At 39.3% G+C, this 23,130-nt stretch overlaps 1 protein-coding gene across 3 annotated transcripts in view; it reads left to right on the top strand.

The window, feature by feature from the left end:
- LOC134533963 (fatty-acid amide hydrolase 2-A) overlaps positions 1 to 23,130 on the top strand; it is a 60,966-nt gene that overhangs the window by 19,218 nt on the left and 18,618 nt on the right. For 2 of the 3 annotated variants that reach the window (XM_063371809.1, XM_063371807.1), the window contains exons 2-6: positions 9,907 to 10,096; positions 12,434 to 12,653; positions 16,062 to 16,279; positions 19,354 to 19,465; positions 22,361 to 22,518. In XM_063371809.1, the coding sequence (XP_063227879.1) occupies positions 9,911 to 10,096; positions 12,434 to 12,653; positions 16,062 to 16,279; positions 19,354 to 19,465; positions 22,361 to 22,518 (894 nt within the window). In that variant the 5' untranslated portion in view covers positions 9,907 to 9,910. The remainder of the gene's footprint in view (positions 1 to 9,906; positions 10,097 to 12,433; positions 12,654 to 16,061; positions 16,280 to 19,353; positions 19,466 to 22,360; positions 22,519 to 23,130) is intronic. The other variant, XM_063371808.1, reaches the window with a different exon arrangement.

Raw genomic sequence — 23,130 nt, 5'->3', positions numbered from 1 at the left:
GTTACAAATATTAATATATAGGCTATTTACACTCTAGTGACAGTAAAGTGTTTACATGTAGACCAACACATTTAGAGAAAAAAAGACAAAAATTTAATACTACTACTGCGATTCAGTATGAAGAGAAACAAATGAAGTACATTACTTAACCCAAAAATGGTAAGTGTGAACATTTGTAGTTACTTTCCCTGTTATTTTTAATTCATACGGTTTTTTTTTTTAGTTTTTTATTTCCAAATTTGTGTATGTGAATGTGAAAAAGCAATTTTAAACCACTACTTAACAGTTGACATTTTCAGGTATAGATACTTTTCATGTTACCCTATTTTATTTGATCAGTTATCGTTTGCTCTTGTGAACATGCGCACGCTGTGATTACTAATTCTTCAGACTCCTGACGTCATGAATCATTTCACGAACGAATCAGACCGGGCGCGTGGCCGGTTCTCTCATCTCGTTCTCTCGTTCTCTCCGCGTTTTCGTTCTTCCGAATCTTTCAAGGTACCGGCTCTCAAAGAGCTGGTTCTTTACATCGCGAACGAATCGCAAGATTTCGTTCTCTCAAAGATTCGTTCTTTTTGAACGAGTCGTTCACGAACGACCCATCACTACTTCTTTCAACAGACGAGAGATCCAAACGTCCGATCGTGCATCTTCGGTTTTTTTTTGGTTCATTGTAAATAAATATACAACTCATAACTAATGGTCAATTAGGTTAGGTTAGCTACATTATAAATACTTTAAAACATTGTGGACGGTTGATTTGGTTACGATAGCTACATTAAAGATACTGTGAAATCTTGTAAACGGTTTCCTAGCCCTGGATAGCTACATATTAAAAAGTTATTTGCTAAGCAACCATAAAATGATTTTACAGTATTTTTAATGTAGCTATGCTTACCTAATATAACCAACCATCCACAATGTTTTAAAGTATGAATAATGTAGCTAACCTATCCTATCGACCGCAAAATTTAATGCCACACCGGTTTATACAATGAGATATAATGGGGAAGGAAAAAAAAAAGCGAGCATGAACTTGGGGAACTTCGGGTTTGGCTCTCTCTTCTGTGAAAAGACGGCTTGCCAGCGTGAGTATTCGGGTATGTCCAAAAGGACGAGTGAATTGTAGGCTTCCCAGGTGAGTGCGGCCATGACGCAATGTTGCCAATTCAGCGACTTCGACGCTAGAAATCACTTTTGCTTAAGTCTTAGCGCGACGAAAAGAAAAGTTTTGACAGAAAAAATTATTTAGCGTCATATCTTAACGACTTTTGGAGTACAAATCAAAACAGTTTTATACAATGGATACTTTTTTTTGTCAACTTGAAAAACAATTTAATTTGAAATTTTTAAGTATTAACTATAGAGTAGGTACTGACTATAGAACAACTCACTACCTACTAGTGTTATCGTCGATAAGTCTCATCGCTCTATACTTGAAATTGTCAACTTTTTTACTTAATTTTTTTTTCAAGTTGACAAAAAACGTACGTAATATTAAGTAATAACTAAATACATTTAATCGGATTTAAATTCTTGTTACCTTTTGTTACAAATGCAATTGCATATTTGTAGTATTTTGGCAATAATTGTGATTTAAACAACAATTGATGTGATTGCTACAATGATGATACGTAATAATTGTTGAATTTATTTATATGTATGTTGTTGCATCGATGTGTTATTTAATTATATTTTAATAACTTACCAACAATTTAAAAAAAAATTAAAAAAATTTCATGGGCCCCTTCCAGAACGAAATCCTGGATACGCCTTTGGTAAAATTAGTTTTAGCGACTTTTGATATTGAGCTTTGTGACTCGGATTTATTGGAGTTGGCAGCACTGGCCACTAGTATCCGCGCCAAGCTTGGTATGTAAACAGTGACGGGTAACGGTTTCGTGTCAGAGGCTAGAGAAAGATGCAAATAGAGAATAAAGGTGGGTGTACGATTAAAAAACTTCAGAATTGTAAACTTAACCTATACGCCCTACGAGCACATGGTTAAGTAATATCCTGTTTATGGTTGAATTAATCGTCGTTGATTCCAGCCAGTAAAAACGGGCGAGATAGTGACCATTTTAGAGTTGAATTTTTGTATTCGTAGGTATCGTCTGCATTTTAAAGTGTATGTAGGTTATTATCTTCCGATTAATTATTTGTTTAGTGTAATATTGTAAAGGTATTCACGTTACTTGAAATTTGTTTACTATTTATTTTAAGGTTAATTTACCATTGAGAACTTAAGACCTTAAAAATGACTCTGCGTAACGATTATAATTGTGTATGATGTAATCGTAAATTAGCCTTTAAATTGTGGCTATCTCTAAAATATTACAGTTAAATATTTTATCTAAGCACTCACGAACACGTGAATGTTGTTTTTAACTGCTGAATTTTATCAGATCTAAAAACAAAGATACTGCGGTATGCTTGCATTTTAATAGTTGTCTGTCTGGTGAATGGAACTGGTTGTGTTGTGAGCGGAAGGACACACACTTGCGTAGCCTACTTTAACAGTGCCCAGCAGAGCATTGTTTTACTGTGTTGTAAAAATGTGATGTGTAACATCTAACCTGGGTGGCTAGCAAATTCACGTGTTATCATGTTGCAAATACACTCATAATACGAAACTCGCACATGAAATTCAAAGTAGAATTCTTAATAATGCAGAGTGTGATAAAAATGTGCAAATTGTTTTTTTCAACTAAATTTCTGGACGCGAATCACGCGTAGTACCCGCACCCGCTGCTAGAATTCGCTGCCGGAGCAGCTACGTCGACTATTGAATAATTTGGTTAGTAGAACGAAAATTTTAACTATATAACTAAACGGCTCCGGTAAAAGCGAAAAATACTTTTAAAAAATACTAAACCCCAGCTTTGGAAACGATTTTTTTACATAAGGTTTTATTAAAATACTACCCATATTGTTAAAAATTAATAGTTACATTTAATACTATAAAGTTTCCCTTTGGCTTTGTGAACTTCGCTCCATCCGCCACAGATGACAGCACCGTGGTTGCTACACATTTTCTGTTCCTTGTATTCCGTCGCTTTCACGTAATTACTCCCACCAAATGGCGTACCGAGAACTAAGATGTTACACATCTAAAATGTTTCAGGTGTAAAAGCATGTGTCGTTCGCAACAGTGGACTGCGGCGGATCAATTGACGAGTTGTTGTGTTCCGTGAGGGGACCATGCGCAGTAAACTAAAACCAATCTATGTAAGTGTCTCATACGTGGTTCCTTCTGCTCAAATCGCGGAGCCGCTTTCTATACAGTTGGCGGTCTGCGCCATTGTGTGCAATGTAATGTTGGTATCGTGATAAGTTTCGTTCTAGAATGGCACAGAAAGGGAGACGTATCTCCCAGAAAATTTCGCTATCACGTCTGATGCACGGACACGTGACAAATGTCAACCAATGATATTGCATTTATATTATGCATTGCATATATATTATGCTTCGAGATCATAGCACGGGTAGAAGTGACATATATGTGTAACGAAAAAATAATAATAATAATTGAACACTAGATTTTCTTGTACTTCAAATAGTTTTTAACCTATTTAGAACATAAACAAACATGGCTACCACAGTAGCCAAGTACTCGGCATCTGTTGGTCGCACGGAAGCAGCTCTGCATTACTGAGATAATCCATGTGGGTCCATTTCCGTCTGCATACTATTGTAGAAACTCTCGTATGATCCGTTTCCGTGTAGGCCTATATCAGTGCAAGAACGACTCTTGGTTCTTGGAAATTAAAACAAAAGAAGAGCAGTGCGCATGCGCCGGGCGGCCGCATTCTACATTCGTCTTCGGCGGCTGTTGTGAGGCTGGAGCACTCTCGTTCGGCGACTGCTTGGTTTCCTCTTAAAATGTGTTAACGAAGAAACTGCAAACATGATTGATTGATTGATTGATTGATTGATTGATTGATTGATTAATACACCCGGTGGCAAGGAGTTCCCCCCCCCCCCCCCCTTTTACACGGCCAATTTCTGAAGCCTCGTCCTCAAGTCCTTTCCTCTTCTCACATCCAGTATCTTACCCTCAATCCTATTCCACTCCCTCCCCGTCCACGCCAGGAATACTTGCCTTCCTCTTTCCGTTCTTATCCACTCTCTCTAAATCTTCCACCCATGATCCCTCCTCCTCACCCTATACACCCCTTTGTTCAACCTGTCTCCCAGCGTCCCCCAGCCCCTCCCCCCCCCCCGGCCCACCGGACCCTTGTCATCCTAAAAAGAACTTCACCAATCTCTCTACTTTCCTCCTTCTGTGTAGTGTGTCCCACCCCAGCTCCATCATCACAGATGGCCTATGCATGTTTAACCATGGCAGGTTTACGATGGACTTGGGAGGACCTAGCTAAGTATATTCAGGCCGTTTCAATTTTTTAGTGAGTCAGTTTATCTGTTAGTACAGTTTTCTACAATTTTAATGCCTGGCTGGGAACTTTGCAGCGGACATTCTTGTTGGTGTACGCTTCGTCAGGACAATGGTTTCGAGTAGTTTTAAATGGAATTGATTTCCCAGCGGCAAGTAATGCGACCTTGGTTCGCAACGAAAGAAATTGCGAGAATTCTGAGACGATAAGGAAAATAAGCGATTTGTCAGCGGAAAGAACTTGATAAAAATAATTATCGATGTTAAGCGACTCACCGAACATTAAGAGACTAATTAATGGATATAAAACTAATTTGTGATTGAAAGTAAAGTTGGAAGTTTCCTGCAGGAAAATAATTATGTTGGAATCTTGTTAAAAATGTCTAATTTAAATGTATGTATTGTTTACCCGAAGGCGCAAGTATTATATTTTTGAGAAATATATTTTATCATGATTTATAATATAGGTCTTTTAATAATATATATTTATGCCATATTCTTTTAATATGTATTTTATGAAGCATAAATTTTAATTAATTATGATTGGGTCAAAATTCATATACAATTTGCAGCTCACTGCCATTTATCTGGTTTTGTAGGGATTTAGCGTTTGCTTCGAAGTAAATAGAAAATATATTTGAATTAAAAATTTTTTAATTACTTTTGTAGCCCAGTCCGGCGTAACTACTGCGAGTTACCTTTAATATTTTTGACGTTTACTGAATACCAGTAATTTGTTAAGAAATAATTTACAAGTAATTTTACATGATCTTAAAAAACGTTTTTAAGATTACCAGCTGGGTTTTGAGGTTGTGGCTTCTGTGTCGTGAAACGAACACTACCCACACTCAAAATAACTGAATTTCCGTTCCATATCTTATCATACCAGAGGGTCCAAAGTAAAACTTTCGACTAACTGATACGCTAGTACATAGATATATATTATGTACCAATCAATATGCTGGTAGGAGCTTTCTGTGAGAGAAAAGCAATTTTTGATAATGAAAGTAAAATAATCATGTAATTAATTATAGATTATAAAACTTCAATATTTTAACTCTGTTTTGCGTAAAAAATTATATTTTGGTTTTAATTATTTTTAATCGATTTTCCTAAGAAGTAAGTTTCGTAATTTGAGTAACAATAATACCTAGGAATTAATGAAATGATAAATTGCCACTATTTTATCGACATGGAATTTCAAACACATTTTTTTTACTTGTTTAAGCAATGTTTGTTTTTACCATGATTAATGTATATCCAATAAATTTAATATTTTGGTCACATACTTAAAAATATTTGTATCGTTAATTAAAAAGAACTACCGCCAACAAGCAATAATAAATTTCTCGCCATTAACTTCTGTATAAAAAAATTGTACATACTACGAGCTATTTGTTATTTTTCACCTTCAACCATTCTAATCGACTTTGAGAAAAATTCTGAGTTCTAAACGTTTAAATTTCATGATTATTTTTAACATAGCATTTTTCAAAAGGAATAAAAAAACCTTTTCCATATAGGAAGAATAAACATGAAACAATACATAGCTTACAAAAAAATTATACAAATAATTTTCAATATTTCTGTGAGAATATCATGTCTTTAAAGTGTCTGGTGACAATTGTCCGACATATAAGGACGCAAATGTGGCTAATAAACGGTAGTATACCAAATGATACTTTATTGAAAGATTTTGTGCGAAACGATATCGCGGATCACCAGTAGTCCATCACGGGTCTAGGTGAGTAATATAACCTCAACTTAACTAACTACTAAAAAGTAGCCAATACTCGCAATATGTACAACACAATAACGTTAAAATTTACTTGGAAAATAAAAAACGTCTTCATGAAAATTTTCTATTGTGCCATTTTTCAGCATAATTATTTTTACTAAACAAACAAAAACTTGTACTTAGCTGTTGAGGTCTTATTTTTGAAATTTTTGGTGAACTTATGCAAAATTATCTTCATGACGTGATTCAAAGGATAAAGGTATAACTTATTTACGGTATATTTATGTAACTATATTTCCGTTGTGTAAATTATAAAAAATATATATAGACTATATATATACATACTATAAAAATGTTTACTTTCAACCTGGAAAGTTGAAGTTTTTAAACTATTTTCGGTTAAGTCGTGAAAAAAAAAAAAGAAGTTGAAAGCAGGACTTCGTGAGATAGCAATCCTCGCTTCCGTGTGGCGAGATCTCGACTTTTGGGCTCGATCCCAGTACCACGGCATGACTCATATTCATGAACACCGATTAGGGACCTCCGTGGTTCGAAGCACGGGCGTAGCCAGAGTGGAAGAGGGGGATGTGGAATTTTAAAATAAAACGTGACACGAACGGCAGATTCTTACACTATGTACTATTGCTTCAGAGATAAGGCTACTTTATTCAGAGGCCATAAATCAAGCCCTATATTCGTTATTTTAAGCTTGTTTGAGCAGGTGTATTAAAAAAAACATAATACTATTGACAGACACTGACATGTGGGCCTACAGTAGAAGCCGTAGTCGACACTTCTCACACAGTTGAAATTGCACCTTGCATCACCACATAGTTCCTTCCCTGATATTTTGCAAATTATTTCGGCCAGGGGGAGGATATAATCCCCCTTACCCCCCCCCCCCCCCCCCCGTCAAGGTCCGTCACTGATCACAAATACCGCCGAACTCCATATATCTGCTGCAACATAATGGCAGACATCACCACGCGATTTGAAAACTGCTCAAGATGTCAGGGAGGTGTCAGTTTGCATAAAACATTTAAGAATGCGCAAGAGGGCGGGCGGGTCGTTCTGTCTTCGTATTTTGGTTTTAAACTGCATATATTCAGGTTTTGAAACGCGTGTTTTCAGAATAATTGTCAGACATGAATAGCCCGGCAAAGATTTCCTGAAAGCACCCAAAGGGTCTTTCAGTACACCAGTATCTTCAATTCTTCGCCACCTCAATGATTTTTTTTTTGGTTTCACCGCTTGAAATTGCATTGTTGCCCTTTGCACGACGAGAAGACCGCGCGCCAGTCCAGAGCCGGATCACCGCGCTAGAAGCACCGGCGAGCGAAGCACTGATCAGCCTGTCACACATGTACACCCCTGAATGGGCGGGTGCCGTTAATTCGCGGCGGAGCGTATCTTCACGGCCGCTAGTCCTGGGCGACCTGACCCTGTAGTAGGTACGTTGCAGCTCGACCCATCGAGTAACGCCTCGATTTATTTCTAGAACAACGAGGAATTATCAGGTGAAAAAACGTATTATCTTTGAAAGATTTGTGCAATGGGTGTGCATGACTTGATGTAAGCTTTTGGACATACGCCATTGCTAAGCACATGTAGCCTATGTATGTAGAAGAAAACTACAAAAAAAAACACAAATGACAAAAACACAAATTAAGCAAAAAATTGCTGTTGTCAGGATATAAACACCACACAATACTCCACAACAGTAATATGGTCAACAAACAAAGAAAAACAAAGAAAATTGGACTAACAGAACGAAAAAAAAAAAACCACAAATGATGACAGCACAAAAATATCGAACCCTAAAAATTCAGCACAACAGTTGAAACGAGACAAAAACACAGCAAAACGAAAAGACGAAACAAACATAATAGTTTTCCAAAAACAGAAGAGAACGAAAAAACCCCCTCAAAATATGACAGCACAAAAATATTGAACCCAAAAAAATTCAGCACAACAGTCAAAACGAGACAAAAACACGACAAAAAGAAAGACGAAACAAACACAACAGTTTTCTAAAACAAAACAAAAAAACGTAAGTGGATTAAGGACTGAAAAACTTTGTTGGATAGTTACCGAAATGTAGCCAAATATAATAAGAGAAATTAAAACGATGATACAATTTCAATCTTAGATAAACGTTGAACAAAAATTGGTCACTTAACAATATAAACCCAAAGTACATTCCCGTAGTGAAAATCGCACATGTAGGTAAACACAATAAAATTTCATAATATAATACTGCAGAAGTATGCTTATTGAATAAAACCTGTTCTTAGCGTATATTTGAATTTCGGTAAACTGCTAATGCTAGTAGTAATAAAATTGTATACTGACGTCTAGCGAGCTGGGTTTCATAGTCAAATGGAAAACGCGTTGATCGAAACGAACTGGCAGAGCCAAAACAGCAGGTGGAGACCTATATGGTTCATAATAGCGCCGACTCAGCACGGCTTGGCAAGAGCTTTAATAATAAAAAAAAGTGAATGTGTGACATTGTCAATGATGTGTAACGTCTTAACATCGGTAACGAGAAAATTCACGTGTCCACATGTTGCAAATACAATTGTAATACGAAACTCGGACACGAAATTAACGTAGAATTCTCAATATTAATGCCGAGCGTGATAAGTATACGTAAATTCTGTTTTCAACTAGGTACATTTTTTTGAACTCGAATCACACTTAGTTTCCGCACCCGCCGCTAGAATTTGCTGCCGGTGCAACTACGTCGACTATTGAATCATTTGGTTAGCAGACCGAAATTGCGAACTGTATAATGAAACGGCTCCGGTAAAATCGAAAATGACTTAAAAAAAAATACTAGACCCCCAGATTTGAACCTATTTTCGACAAGTAATTTTATTTTTTTTAACTGTCCGTCTTGTTAAAATTAAAGTAGCTTGGCTTCTGGGTTTGTAGCCGCGTCAGGTTCTTACAAGTTATCCTGCCTTTATATACTCTCGCCTGAGTAGAAGGTGCTTCCTGATTGGCTGCAGCTGCGGGCCAAATCAAAGCCTTCTTTTCTTCTGGTTAGCTGGGCTGTTTTGCCTGATGATGGCGACTGCAATGTCGACCGAAAACGTCGGTGAATTAATCGCCGAGGACGCGGTTACAACCCAGAAGCCAAGCTAATTCAGAAAGTGGCCGTGAAAGATGCGAACATCATTGTTAGAATTAACGAAACGGATAGTTGTATGATGTTTTTGTATTTTGTGTTTGTGAGGTGTGGTTGTCGCCCACAGATGGCACAGATCATAGGCGTACCCAGGATTTTTTTTCGGGGGGGGGGGGGGGGGGGAGGAGTTCTTCCAGATATTTTTCGGGGAGGGGGGGTGGGGTTGGGGGAAGGGGGCTTCTGATTTTTTAAGAAAAACTCCATAAACACCAAACAATAATTACTTATAATAAACTTTTTTAAGCTTACAAACTTTTTACAGAATAATTCTTCTATTATTTTTTTTTTTTTGAGAATACAGTAACCACATTCTCCGGGTCGATGTGGATGTTGTAGTGGACATTCAGTAAGGCCAATCCATTCAGTCTGTCCTGAGATATGGTGTTCCGCAGGTAGGATTTTAATCTTCTTAAGCAAGAAAATGCCCTCTCCAGAGTTGCCGTTGAGACGGGAATGGTCGCCAAGACTTTTCGGGGAGGGGGGGAGGGGGAGGGGTGGTTTGAACCCCCAAAACACCCCCCTGGGTACGCCTATGGCACAGATGGCAGCACGCGAGAAAGGGTGTGTCGTGTCGGGCAGGAGCATGGCGCGGGCGTACTGCCGCCTGGTGGCCGGCGGCATGCTGCTGGCCAAGTGGATCCTGCTGTGCCTGCTGCTGCCCGCTGCCTTGCTGCGCGGCTGGAGGAAGCCGAGGCGGGTCCCGGCCGCGCGCAGCCCTCTGCTGCTGCTCAGCGGCACCGCGCTCGCAGAGATGATCAGGACCAAGCAGGTACCATGTGCAACCAGGCCCCGGTGCCGAGTCCATTCCAGTTGTCGGGTCGGCAGGGCCGGTGCAAGGGTAAATTGGCGCCCTAGCCCCCCCCCCCCCCTCCCGGGCCGGACACACACAAAAAAAAAATTCCTTGCCTCAAAATAACATCACGTAAGCCTAAGATTTTGTCAACAATCAAATGTAAGCAGGCTTGCGTTTTTTTTTTTTTTACTTTTTTACTTAGTACAAAATCATAAACAAGGCCACCGTCTACTTTAAATAATTACTTATATCAATATAAAAATATTCCAAACTGTTTACAAAAAATCCATTTTCATCTAGTTTCAATAATCGTTAAACATTTATTATATCAGCTGTTAATGTGTCGTGCTGCGCCGCCCCCAGCTACTTGGCGCCCGAGGCCCTGCGGATTGGTGAAGTCTTGCAACTTACGTGCCTGATAAATGACCCGTTGTTTTTCTTGGATTCGGTCGCTGTTCCGTTATTGCGTCGTTGCATTCATTGCCGAGTTTATAAATTCGGCCCTAAGGCCGTTCCCGTACCGCAATGGCACGGGAACCGAGATGAATCACGTAAACGGAGACCGGATCTGCCGGAACATTTCACTATCGCGTCTGCGGTGCACGGAGACGTAACATGTGGCAACCAATGAGATTGCATTTCAAGGTTATGCTATATATACATAATAGCACGGACATAATAAAAAATAAAACAATAATTATTATTGTACTTGAAACAATTTTAACTTATCTGAAACTTAAAACTGGTTACCACGCAGCCAAATACTGGGCTTATTGGTCGCACGGAGCAACGTAAACGGAAGAGCACAGCATCGCAGAGCTAATCTGTACGGTTCCGTCTCCGTCTGCGTGATATAGAAAATCTGTTCTTTGAGATCTGCCTACGTTTGCGTGATCCGTCTACGTTTCCGTGTCATTGTAGAACGGGTCTAACCAGTGGCGGATCCAGGATTTTGGTTTGGGAGGGGCTTGACCCAGCTGAGGCTAGGCTTTATCAAGGCAAACACTAAAACAATAGTGGACCCAGATGCTTTTGGAGGGGGCTTGAGCCCCTTAGTTCCCCCTCTGGATCCGCTACTGGGTCTAACCAAGGACCCTCCTACAACATACTCTTAATTTTAGTTAGGTTAGGGAGAAAAAAAAAATTCATGTTGCAAAATACGTAACTCGGACACGAAATTTAATGTAGAATTTTTAAAAAATAATGCCGAGCGTGATAAATGCACATGCAAATTGTGTTAACTACATCTCTGGACGCGAATCGCACGTAGTTTCCGCACCCATCGCTAGAATTCGTTGTTGGGGAGCAGCTACGTCGACCGCCGAATCATTGGATTCGCGGAGCGAGATTTCAAACTGTGTGGATTGAAATCCTGCCAATGTTACGTTTAGCTGGCACCGAGTAGCTAAAGCCCGCCGCCGCACACGGTACAATATTCCTTACAATATTGTAAGCTAGGAGTCGTACTGGCTGAACTACTAGTTTCTTCACTCGAATCCAAACTGGATACTAGTAGCTGTACGAGCTGGGCTACTGGTTTTGCGTAATAGACTGCGTCCTATTTTCGTTGCTTGGTGTGTTCCAATATTTAAGGAGTGGCCAATCAGAACTCACGAAAACAGCACGAGGGGTTGTTTACACTTTTAAGCGCGCATGTCGTGATAAACATGGACGGAAATAAATAGAAAGAAATAATGACCAACTCCTCGTTTTAATAAATGCATACAAAGAAGAGCCTTGTTTGTATGCAGTAAAAAAAATGTGAATTATCACAATAAAAGTTTTTGTTGTGGAGAATATTCTCTTAGCAAAAACTAGTAAGGCAGCTAGAATCGTGTGCAGCAGAAACTTGTAGCCAGGGCCGGCGCGTCCGTACAGGCGAACTAGGCAACCGCCCAGGGCGCCAAGTAGCTGGGGGCGGCGCAGCACGACACATTAACAGCTGATATCATGTTTTAACGATTATTGAAACTAGATTCAAATGGAATTTTTTGTAAACAGTTTGGAATGTTTATATTGATATAAGTAATAATTTGAAGTCCACGGTGACCTTGTTTATGATTTTGTAATAAGTAAAAAAGTAAAAAAAAAAACACAAGCCTGCTTACATTTGATTGTTGACAAAATATTAGGCTTACGTGATGTATTTTGAGGGGGGGGGGGGGCATTAAGGTTTTTTCGCCTAGGGCGCTAATTTACCTTTCACCGGCCCTGCATGTAGCGCACCTAGTGTTTCGGCTTGTAGCCTACACAGTACAGAAACCAGTAAGCAAACTGGTAGGAAATATTGAAGCGCGGCACGGCGGACCGCAGGTGACCAGCGAGGAGGTGGTGCAGGCGTTCGCGGCGCGCGTGGCCGAGGTGCAGCCCGTGCTGAACGCCGTGGTGGAGGAGCGCTTCTCCGCGGCGCTCGAAGAGGCGCGCTCCGCCGACCGCCTGGTGCAGTCGGGCCAGCTGAGCCCCGCGGAGCTGGCGCGCCGCCTGCCGCTGCTGGGGGTGCCAGTCACCGTCAAGGAGAGCATCGCCGTCAGAGGTGCGTCCTTCGGCACCCAACACTCGTGATGTTTCACGTTTCTGGTCAGGGCCGCAACTAGGCGGGGCATACGCCCCGGGCGCAATAGCTGTGTTCATAAAGTTGGGGGGGGGGGGGGGGTCCGGGGGGTCCTCCACAGGAAAATTTTGGTTTTAAAAGTGCAAAATAGCGCTTTTTAAGCAGTTTTTGTATCCAACCATTGGATACATCGATGTTAAAATTATTATTGTTTCTTTAAGATAAAATTTGATGAGTGAAGAAATTACAAATAAAGTTGGGCAGCATAATATTATAAAATAACAATATCATGGTCTAGAAAGTTGGGGGGGGGGGGGGGGCAGTCCCCTCCACCCAAAAAGTTCAGGGGGACACGTCCCCCTTTCCCCCCCGGTTCCTACGCCCCTGCATACGCCCCGGGCGCAAAGCTGTGGGGGCGCCGAAATCGCTTGCATTGTAATTCCTTCCTACTACAACTGGTAACTGGTAAAAAGTTTTTTTAACTTGCATGCCAGGAATGTCTAATTTCGATTTACAATAATAACGTCTCAACATATTTAATGAACAAGTCTAGTGATTATACGGACTGCTTTATGGACATAGTGGGTTCATGCATGGAAGTTACAGTAGCACACAAACTGTTACGTGTAGGTATGGAAAATGCTTAAATAGCACCATTTTTTTCTGTGGTAGGGCCCCCGGACCCTCCCGCTTTATTGGTGTGGTATGTGCAAAAAGAGAAGGGGGGAGGGGGTAATGAATCCATTCATGCCCCGGGTGCCAGAGACTCTAGTTGCGGCCCTGTTTCTGGTTTCCGTTTCAAAAGGTCCGTTCTGCAACGCGACGCTCACTGAGACCGACCCGTACGGATTAGCTCGGCAAAGCTGAGCTCTTCCGTTTTCGTTTCTCCGCGCGTCCAATAGAAGCCGAGTACTTGGCTTCTTCTTGTTTGTGTTCTAAATATGTTAAAAATTGCTTCAAGTTGAAGAATATTTTTTTGCATGTGTAAGTATTACCCGTGCTGAAATCTCGAAGAATAACATTTGGTAAATATGTATTGTACGGATTAGCGCCAAAAAAATCGTACAAATATGAAATAACTTTCATTATATGCTATTTTACGTCCTCTTTTCAGAACCGCCTGCGGAGATAAAAATTTCCAATTACTTTTGGAGATATCGAATTTTTTAATATTCATTTTTTGGCAATTTTTTTAAAAAAAAATTTTAAAAATCCGAAAATACCTTTATTCTGTGCTCTTTAACTTCCTCTTTTCATTAAACCCAGCGGAGATCAGAAATTCCAAATACTTTAGGAGATATGGAATTTTTTTAATTTTCATGCTGTGCACAGATGCGGAGTTCAGCGGGAAGCCTACGATTCACACATCCTTCTGGACATACCCGAATACTCACGTTGGCAAGCCTTTTTTTTCTTAAAATTAGCAAGAAGTAATTAAAAATACTTTAAAACACTGTGGATGGTTGGTTATATTAGGTAAGTATAGCTGCATTAAAAAAACTGTAAAATCATTTTATGGTTGCTTAGCAAATAACTTTTTAATATGTAGCTATCCAGCACTAGGAAACCGTTTACATGATTTCACAGTATTTTTAATGTAGCTATCCTAACCAAATCAACCATCCACAATGTTTTGAAGTATTTATAATGTAGCTAACATAACCTAATTGACCATTAGTTTTCATGAGTTGCATATTTATTTACAATAAACAAAAAAAAAAACCGAAGATGCACGATCGGCCGTTTGCCTCTCGTCTGTTGAAAGAAGGCTTGCCAACGTGAGTATTCGGGTATGTCCAGAAAGTTGAGTGAATCGTAGGCTTCCCGCGTTTCACCATTGTTGCTTGTTTACAAGTATGATTTTTTTTTTTTTTTTCGAGACGTAGTTGAACGACTACATCACGTAAAAAGAAAATTACGTGAGTTCCTACTGTTCATCCTTTTTCCCGGTTTGTTAGGTCAGGTCAGCTACATTATAAATACTTTAAAACGAAACAACCATTAAAATTAATTTTTATTATTTTTAATGTCCGTTCAGTTTCAAAGTATTTATACTGTAGCTGACCTGACCTAATCTACCTTTGTCCCGTTTTGTTAGGTCAGGTCAGTTACATTATAAATACTTAAAACTATACGAGTAAAATTAATTGATATTATTTTTAATTTCCGTTTATTTTGAAGTATTTATCATGTAACTAACCTTACATAATGGAAAATTTCTGTTATTTAGGCATTCACGCACACACGGCAAAAAATAAAATGGCGTCTGTTGAATGATTACATAGGGCTTGTATTGCAAAATAAGAACGGCGATATCTCCAAAAGTAATTGGAATTTTTGATCTCCGCAGGCGGTTTTGAAAAGAGGACGTAAAAGAGCATATAATGAAAGTTATTTCATATTTGTACGTTTTTTTTTTGGCGCTAATCCGTACAATACATATTTACCTAACATTTTTTTAAAATTAAATTAATATTTCGTAACCATGAAATACTATCTCATTGGTTGCCATTCTTTACGTCTCCGTGCACTGTGGAAGAGTCAGACACGACAGTGAAGTTTTCTGGGAGATCAGTCTCCGTTTCCTAGCCAATTGTAGAACGGGCCAAAGAGGTAAAACAGAAAATAACGGACGGTGTGGTTGCTTGGAAGTCAAGAAGACACGAGACAAAATTTCTGATCAGCGATGTCCGTTTGTGACGGGCGATTTTTCAAAGGCCTAAAACAAGAATTCATTTTTTTTTGCAGTGTGCTTAGGATTAATTTATTACCATTTACTTTTTGCCTTACAGGATAAATAAATATTATTGAAATGGGATGCCATGTTGATTTTTTTTTAATGTTGATCTTCTTTCGCAATTTTTAAAGGCTGTTTCTGTAAATTCAACACTATAGGTACATCTTCCTTATTTTCAACAGATATTTGCTAAGTGTTTATAACGGGTGTGAAAAGTCATGCAAGTGATCGTATCAGTTGGAGAATATTTGTGACAGACAAGTGCAAGGGCAGTGGCGTAGCCAGGATTTGTGTATGGGGGGAGGGTGGGTGTTAAGAAGCATGGCCCCCCCTTCTCGTATTAAAGCGGGGGGTGGTCCTCCCCCGGGAAAATTTGGATTTTAAGGTGTAAAATAGTGCTATTTTAGCAGTTTTCGGTACTTAAATTTAAATATTGTATTGGTAAAAATTTTATTAATTTTAATATGAAATTTTGTTTGAGTGATGAATAAGAAATTTAATTAAAGATTTGGTGCTAGGGGGGGGGGGGGTAGAACCCCTAAACCCCCGCCCCTGGCTACGCCCCTGATTGTATCAGTTGGAGAATATTTGTGACAGACAAGTGCAAGGGAGATAGATATAGTAGCGAGGATGAAATGAATGGGCGGGCCCAGGCATGAGCAACGGCGCGGGCCAGGTGCGCGAGGCGGGCCAGAAGGCGGCGGAGGACGCGGAGGCGGTGCGGCTGCTGCGCGAGGCGGGGGCGGTGCCACTGCTCGTCAGCAACACGCCGGAGCTCTGCATGAACCTGGAGACCTTCAACAACGTGACGGGGCGCACCAGCAACCCGCACGACAGCCGCCGCACCCCGGGCGGCTCCTCCGGCGGCGAGGTGAGTCCCGCTCTGCTGGGCTGCAGGGCAATAAACTACCCCTCCGCCCCCCCCCCCCCCCCCCAACCAGTGGCGTAGCGAGCGGGTGGCAGGGACGGCCCCCGCCAGGGGTGCCGGAGCAGGAGGGGTGCCGCCGCGACGGTTTCGCGGTTACTGAATGCTTCCCCCCCCCCCCGCCCCCCTGTTTTAATCCAAGAGGTGGCGCCATTTTCAAGTCTGGCCAGGGCCGCCAGCTTTGAATATATGTGTGTGTGTGTGTGTGTATGTATATATATATATATACATACACACACATATATATATATATATATATATACATACATAGGCGTGCGCAGGACTTCAGTAGTGGTGGTGCCAGATTACACAACAGCCATATCATTCACGGACCCGAGCCTAAAGTGGGGGGTTGGGGGGGTCCTCCCCCGGAAAAATTTGGATTTGAAAGCGCAAAATGGTGCTATTTAAGGTGTTTCCGAACAAAAACATTAAATACACAGATGTAAAAATTTTAACATTTTTTTATGACAAATTATGGCTTTGAACGTTTTATTCGCCAAGAAAACTACTAAACTATTTACAGTTTTAAGCTTTGTTGAGCCATAAAGTAAATTGTACAAATTGTTTACACAGAATTCATGCTGGTGGCTTTGAAAAACCGTACTTACATGTTTTCTGAAGACGCCAAATAAATGCTAGAAAAAAAACATTCTCAAATGTTAAGTTTTAAAATCAACAAATCAAGGGAGTTTTTGTAACATACCTCAAATGTTTAAAATATTAAAATAATAAAAATACACAAATAAGAGTGGGCAAAAGTTTTAACTTTTGGAATACAACAAAAATGTTTTGTCGGCAACTGCATATAAGTCATCGAGTAATCCTTTTCGGGATCCGGCTTTTTAATTTTAATCAACCATTTATACATCATACAGACATATATATATAGATACAGCAATTAACGAACCATAACAACTGTCAACTAGTGAAAATAAAATGATAATTAATTAATGAGTGATCCACGTAACAAACACAGGCTGTACTCGTGTACTCATTAGAACAGTAAACTCATGAGTAAGCAGTAAGAGCAAACACTACACAGTAGTGCTACCTGGCGGACAGCGGCTACTAATCCGTGCGCATGCCGAGTGGAGTGAACAGTGGACACCGAGCGCGCATTCTATGTAATTCGAGGAGAACTAGGAGAAGTATTTACATTTCAGAAGTTTCGTAGCCGCGGCCCGCGTGTACAACACAAGTAATTGCACCTGGCTTGTTTCCGGGTGAATAGGTAGTTGGTTCGATTGATAATTGATATACTGATAGTGTTATGGGCACATATCTGTAACTCGACACGATAGGAAAACATATTTTTTTGGAAATAATACGGTTTTTTGTAAGTATGTATTATTTCTGCTTGTAAAAAATAAAATAACGTTAACCCCAATGGTGGTGCCAAGGCACCTGTGGCACCTACCGTGCGCACGCCTATGTATATATATACACATACATACATACACACACGCACACACAGTATAGAAGTCGCGAGTGGATAGGATTTACTCTATGTTTTTCAGGAGCGTATGATGAGCAGCTTGGGAACTTCACCGCTGCAGTGCACTGCCGTAACGCCCTGTATCGTCTTAGATTGTTATTTACACGTTGGAGCGCAGCACTGTCGCCCGCTGTCATTCCCCCGCACCCCCCAATCCATCATTCACTGCAGCTCAAGGTCGTTCAGCGGGAGGGGGAAGGGGTGTTCGAAAGAGTTCGACACTTTTCCGCTAGGGACCACCACAAGTCGATGCCCTAGAGATGGTGGCGATTGCGGCGGTGAATTAACCAACTACCTCAAACTGTATTAGAAATTTTAACCTGGGCTGGCGACTTCTATACAGTATATATATTCAAAGGCGCCAGTCACCTTAGCTACGCCACTGCCCCCACCCCCCTCGATTCGAACATGCCACGAGTAGCAGCCATCATGCTTGCGGTAAGCTTGATACCTAGGTCTCCATGTAACAAACTTGCCATGACAACTCCACGGCAAGCTGGCCACAGTGCAGGTGCAAAGAGTGGGTACATCAAGCTTTCCTCAAGCTTGACACAAGCTTACTAGTTACCGTGACGACAGCCTGTCAAACTTGCCACGAACTCCACAGAAAGATTGCCACAATATGGGTGCAGATAAGTGAGCCTAGTTCAAAGCTTTCGTCAAGATCGCAGTTATCCAGTTGGCGTGCTTGATTCAAGCTAATTAGTCTCCACATATCAAACTTTCACATTATAAGCCCACAGTAGGTAAATATAATGTTGTGACATAAAAATATGTTTTTGAACCATCCAAGATGAAACAGGGCCTTGGCCAGAATTTTGTGAAGGCGGGGGTCAAGTATAACCATGAAACTATTTTTTTGTTTTACAATTAAGATAACTTTTTTATTGCGTTTTGAAAGAAAATCTCAGGGAACAGTAGACTTTTAGAAGTCCAATGTTCACTCATAGAAATTTAAGTAATGATTTTGCTTGAGAAAGGAAAACTGAGCATTTAGGTTTTTATTAAATTGTTTTTAACACTTTTCTCTTAAGTCAATTGTTTGATGTTTTTGTTTAAACAAGTCATAAATACATATATATTTGTGTTTCATACATGAAACAAATGTCAAGTTTGTATGAAAGATGTGCATAACTAACACGTGCACAAACTGGCATTAAATATAGACTTCTTGCAAACAGTTCCTGCCACTTTGTGTATGAGGCATGTTGGGCAAGATGTGGTAGGAAATGCATTTATTGTAGCCCACTATAAGGAGTACAATAATCCTTCCAATTAAAGCTCTCTGTAACGTATGTAGCTAAGTTGCTGGAAATTATTATTCTGTCTTCACTAGTTTTTTTCCCCACTTAAATCCTGGAAGGGAGTGGTCCGGACCCACACACCTCCCCTTTGGCCACGTTCCTGGATGAAACGAGTTGATGAGAGCGATCATGCTGAACTCTCATGGTGTAACTGGATGTGAGATGTTTTTCCCCACATGTGAAAAACACTTAGTTTTTTTTTTTGTTTTTTTAATAAGGCAGCTCTGCTGAGTTGTGCTGCGTCTGTGCTGAGCATTGCCTCCGATATTGGCGGATCAATCCGTATACCAGCAGCTTTCACGGGCGTCTTCGGGCACAAGCCAACTCCAGGTACAGTCCATTTGCATCTTATCCGTAAACGTTTGAAATAGCTAATTTTAAAAAAAAATTTGGGCCTTGTATGTAATTCTGCATGTATTTCAATGCAAAGTCAGGTTTCCACTATATTTATTTGGTTTCAAATCAAGAAAAGGTAGTTCTAAACTAAAAATTTAATTTAACATGCTACCTAAAAATGTCTGGCCAATGAAGTTGGTACATTTCTTTTGGTTTGTGAACATTAGAATAAGATCGTTGTAAAAGTAACATTTATGTTTGTGACAATTTCACAGTTTCACTTGATTTTTTTATTCATGTATTCAAGTCTAAGTGAATCAAATGTAACTAATATAACACCCTACATCCGTTCTCTCACATTCAAATACTTTTGCAGTTGATTATTATAGTAAATATACTAGTGAAGAATAACTGTGATTTCACATCGGCCCAACAGATGCAAGATGTCCAGTATTAACATTGTATTGGTTTAAAATTTACTATATAGGCACATGTAACATTACCTGTGGTATTCATTAGAAGGCATTTTTTATTGAACTCGGTTCCTTATTCCTTATCATTTTCGGGGTGTTAATTTAATGGGTGGCAATAATTGCCAAAATAAGCAAGTTTTAAATGTATGGCTGGTAACGAAACCCTGCAGTGGTAAAGTTGCCAACAACAGCGTGCAAATTTAGATTTGGCGGGCTTCAGGGAGACTACTCCACTGACTGAAAGGACATGCGATTGCAGCACAGTGATGTTCAAACACTCCATCTGAAGCAGGGGATGAGCTGGACTCGGACGTTTTGAGTTAGTCAAATGCACTAGCAACTAGCTGCCTGATGTACAACACAGTGGATGCTTTGTTGTGATACATTTACACGTTTGGTTTCAAGGAATTGGCTTTGGGCAATTAGCGCAGTGTTGCAATTACAGATTTGATAAACTTATCATTCACTGAGATGATGATGATGATGATGATGATGATGATGATGATGATAAACGGCCAGGTAAAACAAACTGCAGCAAGGGCACTTAAAAGACATTACCAAATAAGACGACCATCTTACGGCTTAACCAGCAACTGCTGAAACTAGGAGTTTCTAACCACGAAGGGTGATTGATGTACATGCACTGTTTAACTCTAAACGTCTGTCTGTGTCCAGCTTGTCACCTGCTTCCTGCGAAGCATTTGAACGTCACTGTTCTGCGATCTCTTGTCTGCGCAGCCAGTGTGATAGTCCGCTGAAGCCTGCCAAAATTCAAATACGCCAGCTACAATTTGCGCCTTTAACTCTTAGCAGGGTTTGGTTCCCTGACTTAACGTAACAAAATTAGCTTCTTTTGGCATTCCCTGCCACCTATTAAATTTATGTCCTGCAATTTACAGCCTGTATATCAATTATATTGCCATGAAAATAACTGATAGCCATATCACCATACATAGTGGTAAGAAGATAAAAAAAATAGTTTGGATTTTGATAGTAAATAAAAGTTAAGGTAAATAATAATGTCAACATAATTTTAATTGAAACTTAAAGAATAGGTAGTATGTATACGTATAATATTCAATACTCTCAGGCTATTGGTTATGGCCTGTACCAATGCATGTTATATATGTAATATTATGTATTTATGATCCCCTCCATTACAAATGACATCAAAACATTTTACTTCCTTTACCAACCTTAATGGATGCCATTTTCTTGACTTTGCTCTTTTGGGACTGTTCCTGGAAATTTATCATGATAGTATTTTGCATTTTGTTTGGTCAGAAATTTTGTCACCAGATACTTAACGCTATTTGCGAAATGTAATACTACCTACTGGCTCACAGTGAGGTTCATCCTATTTCCCACTTGCAAAATAATAATAATATAAAAAGATTCCTATACATATCTATGTGCATTAGAAGTTCTACTTACTTGGCATAATAAAAAATTAACTTAAATTTTGCATGCAAATAATCAATAGAAATAAAATAATAACAGGATTGCAGTAATATTATAAATACAGTTGGTAAAGTATAAATTCAGTCAAATCACAAAAATTAAATAAATACTCAGTATTCAATATTAATATGAATGTATGTAGGCTTATAAAATTAATTATTTAGTAAAATCAAGAAAAATATTAATAATGAAAATCAATAAATATGCTAAATGCCAGCGACAATTAAAGCTTACAAGCAACTTGACATAGTTATACATTTGGGAACATAACCTCACTATTATAAATACACTTAAAAAATTTATTAAACACATTTTCTATTATGAATATTCACAATAAATAGATGTCTTTAATTATATGGACCAGTACTCAATATCAATCACTGAAGTGTAAGATTTAAAAGCACATAAAAAATTTTATTCGTATGTAGCCTTTTGTTTATGTGAAGCCTTTTTTCATCCTGTAAAAATTCATTGATTGGTGTACATGCATTGTAAAAATTCACTAATTTTTTCATAAGGCACCTAAAGAAGTACATCAAAATTTAAGGTGAAAATTGATTGTCTTAGCAGGAGGCAAGTGAACTGATCACTTTACAACAGTGGACCTAATGTAAGTTAAAATTAGTAATTAATGTAAATAAAATTTTTCTTATTTTATTTCCCCCCTAAATTTATGAATTGTGCAGAATTTTTACACTGGCTAATATTTTATTGCACATAATAATATTTTAGTCTGTCAAGAAATAAGGTGAAATAAAATAAATCATAGCTGTTCTGAAGTACCTTTTAGTCTTTATTCCATGCAAATTAATGCACATATTTACTTTGCCACTGACTATTTCAGCTGCAACTACCTAAACTCTGAACAAACACAGTGAATGCACCCAGATATTCTATGCTAGCTGAAAGAGAAAAAAAAGAAGAAGAAAAAATCATTAAAATTTTATTTTTTAAGGTTTGATATCTATTTCTGGCCACAATCCAACGTCTACGGACAGAATGTGGTCAAAAATGTTCACCATTGGCCCAATGACGAGGTATGCGGAAGACCTGCCCCTCATGATTCGCATACTCGCAAACGAGAACGCCAAACTGCTGAATCTGGATGAGCCGGTGAGTTGGGAGACTCATTGGAAATTCAGTGTTTCTAATGCTGCATGTCTGGAAGTCAAGTTGCCAAGCAATATTTCTCAGCCAAGCATTTAGTCTGCCAAATCAAAGCAAATTAAGTGTTTTCTTATCCTGTAATTTGACTACTCAGGTTTCATTATATGTTCCTAATCTGGTTGAGTTGAATACCTCCTTGCTGTTTAATATTTGCAATATGGTAATTTGGCCAGCTTAATACAAGAGAAGGTAATAAAAATCGGTCTCAAAAATCAAATAATAGCACACTTAAAATGACAAAATTTTGATTGCACAGTATGTTAAGGAATCTTAAGTATTTCATAAACTTACAATGTAACTCGTGAACACAGTGTGGAATACTATGTACATACATAACTACACACTTCAAAGGAACTTTGTATACCTATTTCAATTTCTTTCTCTGTGGTTATTGCCGAGCTTAAGTGTATAAAAACTATGCCAGGTGACATTTATTTCTGCCCCCTTCATAGTGGTTGAGAATCGAACCACTTGCCTCCTGCTAAGGCCATCCAGGTTTCTTTATGGCAGGGTCAAACCAGGAATAAGTTTTGGGAGGGGCTACCAATCGCAGAGCTG

This window comes from Bacillus rossius, chromosome 7 (assembly GCF_032445375.1).
Source record: "Bacillus rossius redtenbacheri isolate Brsri chromosome 7, Brsri_v3, whole genome shotgun sequence".
Classification (NCBI taxonomy): domain Eukaryota; kingdom Metazoa; phylum Arthropoda; class Insecta; order Phasmatodea; family Bacillidae; genus Bacillus; species Bacillus rossius.
The sequence above is the reverse complement of the archived record's forward strand: the minus strand, read 5'-3'. Positions and strand labels throughout refer to the sequence as shown.